We start from the raw sequence: 13008 nt of genomic DNA, 5'->3' as shown, positions 1-13008 counted from the left end.
GGAGTGGCCCTCCATGTGCCATGCACTCACTCCGTCCTACTTGTCAACAGGTGGGCACCCCTTTTCATGTTCTTCCACCAGAGAGCATAAGAAACAACCTGCTCCCTCCAAGTTACCATGGTAATTCTCAAGATTTCGTTTATCATTGGGCTCTGTGCTGGTTAAAATCCTTGTTAGATTGAAGCAAATGGAAATACTGCCCCGTTCTTTGGTAGTGGACTAAAATATTATAATGTTTTAAACGCAACAAAAGAAGCTTTGGAAAATCAATTTCACCAAGAGGACAAGACTTGTGATCATTTAGCGTGAGGCTTTCTCTGCCAGTTATCACCTGCGGCTGATGCAGAAAAGAGCCTTTTTTAGATTAAGGAAAACATTTTGGGCCCTAAAATAGAAATCTCCAATTGCACGTAGACACGTTTACACAATTCAGCTGATCTGCTTTTTACCAAGACAACATAATACCAATATATATGTATAAAACTGTTCTCCTGACAAGACTGACGTCCAAATGCGTCCAACTAGGTGCCAACAAGTTGTCCACTTGTCCAACGGTTCAGATCGAGCTAAAGTAGGTTGAAAAATTCAATATCTGGGATTTGTTTCTCTGGGATTTGTTTAGTAGTGGAAAAACAGAAGCGAAACAAGTTTTCTATCGATTATAGTTTCGATCTACTACTTTCAAGTTAAGGGTGTTACGACGTTCAAGTTAAAGAAGGTCAAAAGTTTAACGGGCGTCGGAGTCTCACATGCTTAAAAGAATCAAAATATTAGAAAACTTAACGCGACGCTTCAATAATTGAGGAACATAGTGAGAAGGGTAAAAGTACAAGTGAGATCCTTATCACGGAAGAAAGTAAATGGATGATTGCACTTGGTAAGAGTAACGTTGAAATCATATACCCATATCCTGGCAAACAGGTCAAGCCGCACGACTAATGGATTGCCCTGCCCTTCCAACTCTGCTCAATAGAATAAAAAATTGTAGAATCTTTAGCCTGATAGCATTGGTAGCTGCTAGATTTTCTAGCTTCGTTATGTCTATGGATAGCTGGATCAAGATTGTACACGCTATCGCTGCATCGAGGTGTCAAGTACGATGCTATCCACAAAAAAGGAAGAAAGAGAGGAAAAGGTGGCGCGTATGGAAGATGCTTTCATAACCAGACTGTTTCTGCATTGCCCATGCCTGACGTACTTGGACCCTCTGGCTAACAACACATCAGAACAGTCGGTGGGAAAACCACAAACGACAAGCAGTTATGCTGGACCACGCCTTCTTGCTTTCTGCACAAAATTTGCTTGGATCTGGAAGAAGATCACCATTATTTTATGACGTTTCCAAGCAACTGAACTTTGCTCCATCTTTTCTGCAGAGACATTTTTTAAGCAGATACACACAGGAAGGCTTGAGCACCCGAGTGTCACAAATGATTAACAAAATGAACGGGATCAACGGAGCAAAAGAAGCTTTTCATGACACTATCGAATGGAACCGACATCGTTCTTGCGAATGCTTGAACAGGTGCAATAGTATAAATCAAGACCCTAGAATCACTGAGACCTTCAGGAGCATATCAAGGTACTGCCCAGTAAAATTATCATGATGAAACTAAGAACCTTTCAGAATGACATGAAACTCAGCCCTTGAATTTCTGTGAGCACATATGTCCCTTTCGGAAATGACGCGCATTTGACTAACGCAGGTTGGTCTCCTGTAGCTTGTATCCTCTCAAGTGTAGGCAATCGTCTTAACGGACTTGAGTATTGCTACTAATTGACAGTTGGACACCTAACAAGGTGTGCGAGTATTATGCAAAGACGCATCTGGAATTTCAACCATGCATTCAGAAGATCATGGAGGATAAAGCTTGCCAAAAAAATCAAAACTGCTATGTAAGCTCCAGCATGTAGATGTAATTCATGTTTCTCAACAGTGTCATGAAATACTAGGGCACATTAATCCAGACCACACTTATATCGGTTTCCAAAGAGAAGGAGGTTTAGTATGCATACAATTCATCGTCTGCAACGAACTGATAGAGGTCAGCTTAACACCTCACCTTATGAGAAAACAAGAGTTATTCAAGATACAGAGAACAAAGGGTGGAAGATATGGTAATGTCCTAGGCTCCTAGCCAACTAGTGCAATAACATCGTCAGAACATCCAAATTGACGAAGAGGAGGCTATGCAAGCTTGTCAACAACTAGGTTAATATTGCGGGCCTGAAGCATAAGGCAGCAAAAAGGTGTAATAGATAATAATTCAAATGCTCAATATGGAGCCAATGGTTCCAGCATCATATCAAACTCTCCAAACTTCAGCTTTTATGATAGTCTGCAGGGGATCTACTCATAGATCATACAGCAAGCCTATGATTCTTGCAGTGTTAAAGGGCTGATGGTCCCATATGCTAACCATAGTGGAAGACTATCCAAAAGTTGTGTGTGTAAAGTGTGGACATAATTTTCCCAGGCTGCAATTCCGTTTCCAAAGCTTGCAAAACTGAATTCAGGGTCCTCATCAGGAGAAGAAAGCTGCACAAATATCCTTTCTGCAACTTCTTGGTCTGACACAATAACAGGACAGCATTCAACGCTTGCTCCTGACTTGACTTCAATCCCCGACTCACTACATTGCAGTCCAGAACCTTGGAGATGAGGCCCTCTCCACAGGCAAAATTGGACAACCTAACAAAGTTCAATGAAACATAAGACCAATCATGTACTAACAAACAGAAGTGAAAATCTGAAACTAAATGCTAAAGCCTAAACTTTCATGAATGCACCCTTAAATCTGAAGAGCCATGATGCAAATTCAAAAAGCCTCAACACCAGAAATATTTAAGATGCAAGTCACCTATTAGCAATCTGGAGCTCATATGGATTTAGTCACTCTACGTAAAATTGTATGCAAATACAACACCAGTATGAGAATTACATGAAATAGATCAATGACACCCCTAAAGCCCTGTCCAACATTTTTGTCCTGATACCTGCATAAAGACGGCCCTATTCAATGATCAGAAGGATAAACCTCAACTTGAAAATTATTTTGACTGCAACCAAGTGAGCAGGGGCCAATTGTGGTCATAGATCGCAATTATGTGGAGATAAGACCTCATTAGCAAAGGGACCTTCCCACAGAAACATGATATAGCAACAAAACTAAATCTATTTGGCACAATAATCCTCGTCAGTTTTACTAATATCAAAAAGTAGAAGAGAAATCTATCAAGAACATGCCTATCTTTTCGACATACAAAAACACACACGATGTTCAAGATTAGTTAACACAAAGGCATGTCTCTTTTAACTAAAATGTATTTTACAGTCAGATGTTGGGCTCCCAAATCACTTAATTACCCATGAAGCATATTTTTGTAATTATGTCAAACTTATGCACACTTTTAAAATTTTTACTCTTTAATTTCTTTCAAACTTGGTAGTGTTTTTATCTTTAAAATTTCAGTGCATGCTTCTGCCAACTTCTTAAAAACTTTGACCATGTTTTTAAATTTTTCTCACAAAACTAGGTATATTTTACAGATTTTATAGCAGTTTTGGTTTAGTTAGATACAAAATGAGCTTAGAGCCTTAGACCAAACCTAAGTTTCATAATCTGTGATAGTCTACACAGGTTACCCTTCAGTACAATTTGACAAGCCGTTTCATATACATAAACCTATACCCTTCTTGACTGACTGCATAAAAATTTTAGCGTCAGTCCAAATCAGGCATGAACAAAAATTTGAACCAAATGCTTAGTTCTACATCAAAAGCACATGTATTGTTATGTTCAGGAAGTAACAAAAGTTTGCACCATCAATGCACTCAAGTGAGTCTGGATCAAGGATTCTTGCTAGGGTTCTTGCATGCCTCTGGACTTGAACTGCAACAAATTCAACACAAACTGAAACTGACCCAAAGGTCGACTTGTAACTAAAATTTGATCACGACTTTTATTTTTGGCCTGAACACATTTTAAATATCTAACAAAAAACCCAAACAAGCAACATTCAAGTTAAAGTAAGCATGCCATTGAGTTTTCATTTTGTAGCAACACGAGGAAATGGAATTTCCTAAAACCCAGACATGTTAGTAAATATGTCAGAATTTAAACATGTTTTCGCAAATTTCTACATGAGACATCATACCTGACATAAATTTTTAGAAAATTTACTATTGAAAGGCAAAAAGATAGAAAGACACTCCATAAAAGTTGCATAATAGAGGCACAAGATTGGGAAAAAATGCATCTTTTGCAGGTACCTGAAGAGCCTGTAAGCTATTACTGAACTGTCTCTCAAGTATATAACCATCCTTTATCAATAGCAGTGGCATGTTGAGCAACTCAAGAACTTCATCTGATGAACCCAACTTTATACTCGAATTCCGATCATTAAAATAAAAATTGTAACCAAGGATATAAACTCTGGCCCAACGAATATCGAATCCCAACTTCTTAGAAGACTCTGGGACAAAAGAAAACCAGTACATATTGGAGGAGGCTGGCACTGGGAGACGTGGGTCAGGAACATCATCATGGCAGCTCAAATATCTCTGCGAGAGAAGGTCAAGGATTTTGGTATCCTCATCATGTGAACTATCACGGGTGAACCACAATGTCAGTGTTAGTCTTTCTCCATTTGTTATCTGTTATGAAAGAAATAATGAAGTCGGGGACCATTAAAGATAATTACATGAGCAAAAGTAACAATTAAACATATCTCACAGGACTGAGAAAACAACCTCCAAAAACAAGATGTTGATTTACCCTATTTACAATCATGTATTCATAGGATGATAGCAGAGAGAGAAAGAGAGAGAGAGAGAGAGAGAGAGATCAGGACATAGTACCTCATCTACACAATGGATATTGCGAACATCAGCTGTATATATAACAACTGTCTACAATTTCAAGAAATAAATATCATCACTATGTGTTAAACAACTAGGGTTACCAATTGAAATGAAAGTTACTAAATATAATGAACTAATTTCAACAAATATGTCACTCCGCTGAAACTATGCATGCCATGATGCAGGACCGTTCAATCCTCAACTCCATTTACATAACACATTTATCCAATAAAAAAGTTTCACAAATCTTCACTGGATTCATCAAAATATATTTCATAAAAAAGGTAAACATAAAATAAATTGATTCACTTTCTTACTGAAAGGGAAAAACAAGTTGCCATTCTTCCCATGCAAAGCATATCTCAATTCTTAACCCACAATACCAGATATATAGACACACACACACATACACATATCACACACGTGTTTGTTAACAGGTAATGTGCTCATGTGTGCATGTGTGAGTGTGACCAGCTGACCATGCATGAATTTGAGTAACTATGTTACACAAGTGTCAGTGGAGTGCGAAATATATGTCCATATATATGTGTTTGTGTAAAATAAGTTAATATGTATAGAGGGTGAATATATGTTTTGTGTTTGAGAACATAATGTTTTGTCAGTTGATTCTCTTTGATAATTTTGTGTAGGAACATGCAATTCCTTTCGTGCTTAACCAACTACAGGCATAGCAGCACCTGGCATGTACTTGAGTAACAATCACTTACCCCAGCAGTTGGCAAAATGTTATTTGGTTCACCTTCTTGGAAGTGGAAAATTCCGCCCATGAAATCTTTATTGCAAGTATTCAAGTAGCAAACTGCCTTTGGTCCTTCAAAAATATTTGGAGTCAGGCTGACAATGATAAAAGTAGTAAGATATAAATAGAGATCACTACAAGAAACAAAAGATGATTGAAATATTCTCCAAAAGAGGGATGAAACCATAGAGAAATAGAGGATAAACAAACCCTCAAACATCATACTTGATTAAAATTTAAAATATATAACCAAGCTACCAAAAGAAAAACCCAATGTGGATTTTAAGCTGTCCCCACACGTGTTTATTTCTACTATAAAAACAAAGTTCCGTGCCTGTTCCTGGTCCATCTTAAGGTTCCTACGGGTCAACGTGTTACAAGGCAGTATTAGGTATCCGTATAACACTGCTAACACATAGTTCAATTTTCCAGGAGTATGGACTTATAATTAGTTGTAGTGCCACCAGAGTTACATAGAAAGCAGGATAAAAAGTTAAAAATGCAGCTTGCCTGTTTCTGAAAGAAGAAAATGATGGTAATTAAATTCAGCAGGAACATTCGTTGTTTGTTGGATAAAAACAAACCTATAATATTGATCATTTTAACTTTGACTCCAATAATTACGGCAAATAGCATGATATAAGCTCACTAGGTGCAATAATGATTTGCTTTCTCTTGTGGCTAAACAACCCCACTTCTCAAGCTTCTCTTCCAATAACTCAACAAGCTTTGGTTGATGGACGTATAAGAAAAGGTGAAGAAAGCACACAAATGTTTTGTCCCATGTCACATATTTCAGCAAGATACTCTAACCAATCTAAAGTGGAGTGTGGCTAAAGTAGACTTATAAAAGCCAAGATAACAAAATTTCAATACGCACCGCAAAATGCCGCTGTTTCAGATATGGTCGGTTGTCATCACTGTGCCATCCAATCCTCGATCCAGTGGTCCAACTATTACAACAAAAAGAAGCCAGAGAGAACAGGTATTATTATTCATCTCCTTCACCAAATAAGCCAGTGAAAATTGGTACCATGCTCACCTCTAGAACACCAAAAGGAAAGAAAGAGAACAATTTTTTTTTTTAGATTGATTTGTGGTAAACAAGCTCTAGCACCAATTATGGAATGTCATCCTCAAATCAACATAAATACATAACCCATGAGATTGCAGAAAGGAAGGCACAAACAGTTTGTTGACCAAAAAAAAAGTTATGGGATCCAGTTGATACAGTAAGAATCAATCCAAGTAAACGGTAGACGGTAGTGGATGCCTGGATGGTGAAACATATCTTTTAATGAAATATTAGGGAACCAGCAGCACTTCTATATGCATGATGCCATGGTCAACTGGTAACCACCTGATGTCAAAGGCCTCCATGGCTTCCATGCCATATTCTTTGTCTAAGACTCTCAATCAACCTTTTGTATTTGTTGACCTTCATGTGGCATCATTACCAGTATTAATGTCATCTCAAAATGAATACTGGAGTTACTTCTTAACTTTCACCACCAAGTAGCTCAATCTCTGTCCAACCAGTTTCGCCAGATTTCTCATGCTCATAATCTGATAGTCCAACTCAAAGTTTCACAATCATAATTTGTTCTAACTCAATGGTTGAACCTTCATTAAACTAGAACACACATGCTTTGATGCACAAACTTGACAAAGACACAGAATCAAAATATGAGAATTTTCATAACCAAACACTAAAGAAGCCCTGACTGAATGCTCACTATTCAACAACTTTCCCACTTAATTACAAAAACTAAGATGAGTTTAACAGACTCATTTTATACTATCACTCAAGAAAAGAGAAAACAAAATCTCCAGTTAATATTAATCACATAAAAGTATACACAAACATGTTTTCCTCTGTCAGTATGCCTGCTTGCACTCACATAGATCAGCTTAATTATATTGACCTGCTTTTGTATAATTTTGTCTATTCTGACAAAGTTAACTTGCTATGAAGGTGAACACCTGCCAGATAAGGCTTTTTTCCCTTCATTTAGTCCAAGAAACTGAAACTCATGAATCATTAACGTGAGTTGAATAACATGTTGCAAGTGTCCATATGTTCATTAAGCATGGCGATGCATGCTTTGGTTCTGTAACACTTATAACAACCCGACCCACTCCCGGGCTCGGGCCCCTGGTCTGGCGGATCCCAACCCGCCCCCTAGCAGTTTCGGTTCCAATCCTAAAAAGGCTAGGAACCAGGACAATCATCTCATTAAAGCCTCCATTTATAAGCCCTTGAAGATCCCTCACAATCTTCGATACGGGACTAAACATCTGGGGTGTTACAATCCACCCCCCTTAAGGCACACGCGTCCGCGCGTGTGGGACCCTAGGTCCGAGTGTTGAAACTGCTCTGATACCATTATAACAACCCGACCCACTCCCGGGCTCGGGCCCCTGGTCTGGCGGATCCCAACCCGCCCCCTAGCAGTTTCGGTTCCAATCCTAAAAAGGCTAGGAACCAGGACAATCATCTCATTAAAGCCTCCATTTATAAGCCCTTGAAGATCCCTCACAATCTTCGATACGGGACTAAACATCTGGGGTGTTACATATATGATCTAAAAACTTGTCTTTCATCCATTTAATATATTTGTTATCCTGTTTGTAGTTGCTATATTAAAATTTAAAAGTACCTCTTGGCTTAGCCGCCAGTTTCAAATCTCACAGGTGCCATTTTCTCTTAAAAAAAAACTTCACCTTTTTATCAGGCTTGGTGCAGCTCAGCTTGTGGAATGGCTCAACTTATGGTCAATTTGAGCTTATTATCCGAGCCAAGTTTGAGTTTCCTGGAACTCGTCCAAGCCAAGCTCGAGCTGGGATGGAGCCAGCCCCACTCAGCTCAAATTCAGCTCATGTTCACCCCTATCGATAAGATAGAATGTCTACTTGAGTGCCATTGCGAAGCAAGTCCATTCATACAAGCGTGCATGCGTTCAAGAAATTTAGCTAAGCTTGCTTCGTAATGCCTTAGTAGACGGTCGTTGAGACAAACCTAGCCATGCAGACTTAACTTTACTTCCCAATGCCAGAGTGAGCATGCACGAAATGTTTTTAAATATCATAATGTTAGGCAGCTCACAGGCAAAGAAAACTTGATTATGTAAAAATTGTTCAGACAGGATTGAATCTATCACAACGTCGGTGTCTTTGTCTATGTGAAGATGCGTGCTTGCTTATATACTCGGGCCTGACTAGTCTTAAGAGTATGCACTTGTAGAGGCAAGCGTAGGCTCTACTATCTGTTTCAAGCGTTTTATTGAGTCAAATTCGAGATGCCAGCATCACTTCGGTAACGCCCATATATATGGATAGATATCTTGAGTCTGAGGTGCTTTGCTTACTTGTAGAGGTGAACACATAATTGACATGTGGCCCTCAATATCGATTTTAGAATAAAAAAGATAACTTTTCTCAACATTAAGAAAAAGGAAACGAACACTAGTCCATGAATACGGAGGAACAGAAGGAGACACCTGATCAAACCCGTGAATTCTATAAAAAGCTCGTATTCACAACCGAAGAACTCCTCCACCTTCTCTTTCAACCTCTCTGCCATTCGATCTCCATTTCGTCAAATAACAAAAAATGAGAAAAGTTCAGGAGTGAAACAGAAACAGGAAAAGGGAAAGCAGCTTAAGGAAAACATGAAATCACGCGCCTCGGATAGCAACGAAGGGCATGATGAGGTGACCGCAGCCAGTGGCGATCAGGTGAGGCAGAGTCGTCGACAGCACGTTGTCTCTATAACCGATTGTTCCGCAGCTCTTGTGTATGAACTCGAGTTCCTGCCAAGCGCCAACAATGGTGATCAAGACGATAGAAGAAGGAACGAGATGATCCAAACCCCGCCCTAGTTCCTCTATCATTCTGTGAAGAAATGGAGAAAACGGGAAGTTTACCTTACAGAGATCGAGGGAGACGAAGTCCCGGAGAATGAGGCGATCCCGCTCTCTCTCGGTCTCCGCCATTCTTGCCGCCACTGCTCCCTCGTTGCCCTTCCCGCGTCCCGGCCTTCCTATGGAGAGTAAACGGGTCGGGCACGTGTTGAATCTCAGTTTGGAAGCGGTCCAAAACTCAGAGGAATATGAACATCGGTGTCAGATCTAACTTATGTAATTGGATTGGATCATGACGCGAACCCAAACTTTTCTTTGTTCTAAAATGAATTTAAATCCGTATTTAGTATGAGATCCGACATTTGTCAGTGGCACATTGAACTTTTATTAGATTCGGGTCGAGTATTTAACTCGATTGGAATTCAGTTGATCAGGGAGTTGAAAACACTCACAAATATCGGGATATTTTTAACAACATGGCGATATTAACAAAAAAAAAGTGAACAATTTTGCATATTTAGCAAATAAAAAATAAATTTATTCCCATTTCCGTCTCCCTTTTTGCAATTCTTCTCATTTTTTCCTTTTTTTAACGTTAATATCGTTGTAGATGCAAATCTACACGTAAATTAATTATTTATCATCATTCAAACATTATTTTTATTACTTTATCTAGCTTCTTTAAGAATTCTTTTCATTTTACAAAAAATTTACAGAGATTTTATTGAGAAAAACAACTTTGTCAAAAAAAAAAAAAAAAAACTCAACAACAACTTCGCTCTTAAAAACCTGAGAACTATATGACCATGATTCAACAGACCTTGTTGAGAGAAGTAGTCCTTTTTCCCTCATTATCTGGAAATCGGAACAGCCAATCGATCATGGACTTCGCAAAAGCGAAGGTAGATACGCTGCTGTCGACCTGCCGGTCTGGATTGGAGCTGAAGCCAAGATTCAAATCCAGTGATCTGGAAGTTCTGGCAACGGCATGGAAGATCGTCCAGTGAAGGAGTCAAATTCGCAGGCACTGGCCCCGTATTTAACGTGGCTGATAGAGCTTTGTTAGTGTGCTGTTGCATGATCCTTTTGAGAGATCATGCTCTTGATAGATCATGCTCTTGAAAATAGTCAAGCAAAAAGTTCTACAGCTTCAATCATGATCTGTTGCATGATCTGTTGCTTCAATCCTTTTGAGAGATCATGCTCTTGAAAATTGGAAACACGAGCCACCAAGCATGATAAACAGAAGTCTTCATACCGACAATGAATCCTTGCGAACATCTTGCAAACCATCAGCGAAGTGATTGAATTTAGGACTACTATCAGCATAAAAAAGTAACACTGTCCTCAGTAAGATGAAACCAGATTTATCTCAAAAGTCCAACAAAAGCATATTCCAGAATGTCCAAATCAAAAAGTGATTTCACATGCAATATTGAACTTGGGGACCTGTATTTGAGTGCCTTTTCTTGCATGCGACATGCCATTATCAAACTTGATTAATTTGAAATTAACAGAAAAGTCCTAGCTTATCTATCTGCAGTATGAGTACAAGCATGAGAAAGTCTGAATAGCTTGTTCAAGTTTTACATTCCACCAGAATTTAAGCCAAAAGAAATAGGGTTCGTTCCACCAGTGCCACTGATTCAAAAGTAATGTGGATTTTCACACTGAGGTAGTGAAGCTCTGATCGACCTTTCATCCATAGTAATGAGCATCACCAGTAACTAACCTCAAACAATGTTTCAGTAACATTATCAGTGGTGAATAGCTTTACAAAATGACAAGGTGAAATTGTACCATCTCAGTCTATCAAATTTTGATGACTTAGATTATTTGTCATATTTAAATTTAAAAAATAAAAACCATTTTAAGAGACTATTAACCATCAAAAAATAGAAAAGTTACAAGAATTAGTATTTTCCTATCTCATATTGGTAAGGGGCCAATATGGTGCACATTGGCATATCCCAGCCAATACAAGCTGCCAATATGGTACATATCAACCAATTGAAAACCATACTAGTTGATACTAATAACGGAGACCTCAACTAACTAAAGAGAGATGGCAATTGCTCAGAATGGTAGGTGGAAGAATGAATATGATCCAAAATAAGCACAGAATGTGGTTCCCAAAAACATGGAAATCTCAAACCCCATCTTAAGATTCCATTGCAAGGCTTCTGCGCACAATGACCCATGGCCCTTTTCAAAAAACCATATGATTGTTGCTGATTGATGGAAGTCCAAAAGATAACCTGCTACGTCGACAAAAAGGCAAAAATTTACCTCCATCAAAGAGTTCAATCTCCCAAAAAGTTCTCATTATTGAGTTCCACCATTTCCTCTTCTCTTCCAAGTATTGAATAGGGATGTGGATGACTTCCTTCTATATATGGACAAGAAAAAGCAAAGAAAGGAACCATATCTTGAAGAGAAACTGCAGGGTCTCTGAATGTTCAAGCCCATGATAAACTTCCATTTCAATGACGAAGTAATCATGACGCACATGGTCACCAGGTTGCTCACCAATATGATATCTATCACCAGCTCTGGCTTACGAGAATGGCCTTCCCCTTAAAAGCTCTCATATCTTGTACTTTATCCACCAAGTTTGATCAACAAATTTTAGAAAAAAGGAAACTAAAACTTTTTATCCAGTCACAAGCACCAAACTTGAGTATGCTCTGCATTTAATCTAACATGCAATTCAAGTGGAAATATCAGGTCACCATTCCACTAGTTGTTCACACAATTTCAGATTGACAATGCATGACAGAAAGCCTTTTTAGAATAGACATATGACAGTCATTAAAGTATATCCTTTCTTTTAACTTCAGCACGCTCTGCATTTAATGCATGCAATTCATGTGGAAGTATCAGACCACTGTTGCACTAGTAATTCATAGAATTTCATAAAAAGAATGCATTAACAGAAAGTCTTGAAGAAGTACATATATATTATAGTCATTGGAGTATTCTTTCTGTTTAGGAAAAGGCATTGAAGTCATGTAGTGAATGAAACTACACATGCTTATCCAATGGAAAACATCAGTTAACAATGTCTGCACACGCGCACATGCACATACACACACACACGCACATATATGTTGGTATGTTGGAGATAGATAGATAGAGAGAGAGAGAGAGAGAGAGAGAGAGATCTTTGTCAACAGCCATTGGAGAAAAAGAATGGCAATGAAAGGTGCAAAGCAGAAAAGCCTTTAATGACAAGAAGGAAATGTTGCTAATGATTTTATGAATATTTTTATGTGCTTGCATTTTTTTCTTGTGTGTTCCAAGGGGATGGGTATTGTGTATATTGGAGCAGCCTAGCTGATGAACTTACCAGTGTCTTCTACTAGTGGAAACAAGTAAACACATGTAATCACCACGTCGAAAAACCTTTAAATTAGCACAAGATAATGTTTTCCAATGTATAGATCAGATTTTTACAATGGATTAAACATTGAAGGCCCAATTTTTTTTGGCTTATAAAAGCCTAATATTCAAAATAACAC

The 13008-nt window shown here is 38.4% G+C and overlaps 1 protein-coding gene across 4 annotated transcripts; it reads right to left on the bottom strand.

Moving 5' to 3' along the window:
• Positions 1-1890: 1890 nt before the first annotated feature.
• Positions 1891-12936, bottom strand: LOC116262437 (uncharacterized). 4 transcript variants are annotated; one of them, XM_050080048.1, is made up of 10 exons: positions 10308-12936; positions 9556-9666; positions 9310-9436; positions 9125-9200; positions 6505-6577; positions 5593-5688; positions 4862-4912; positions 4274-4657; positions 2943-2997; positions 2552-2692 (listed from the first exon to the last, which is right to left on the bottom strand). In XM_050080048.1, the coding sequence occupies exons 1-9, from the start codon at positions 10368-10370 to the stop codon at positions 2965-2967; spliced, it is 1014 nt and encodes a 337-aa protein (XP_049936005.1). In that variant the 5' UTR covers positions 10371-12936; the 3' UTR covers positions 2552-2692; positions 2943-2964. The 4 variants fall into 4 exon arrangements, with proteins under 4 accessions (XP_031497669.1, XP_031497663.1, XP_049936004.1 ...); XM_031641809.2 differs by lacking the exon at positions 2943-2997 and having other exon boundaries at positions 1891-2692; positions 9551-9666; XM_031641803.2 differs by lacking the exon at positions 2943-2997 and having other exon boundaries at positions 1891-2692.
• Positions 12937-13008: the final 72 nt, after the last annotated feature.

The sequence above is a fragment of the Nymphaea colorata genome, chromosome 10 (assembly GCF_008831285.2).
Source record: "Nymphaea colorata isolate Beijing-Zhang1983 chromosome 10, ASM883128v2, whole genome shotgun sequence".
In the NCBI taxonomy this organism is placed as follows: Eukaryota; Viridiplantae; Streptophyta; class Magnoliopsida; order Nymphaeales; family Nymphaeaceae; genus Nymphaea; species Nymphaea colorata.
Note: the sequence above shows the minus strand (reverse complement) of the source record. Positions and strands in the feature narration are given on the sequence as shown.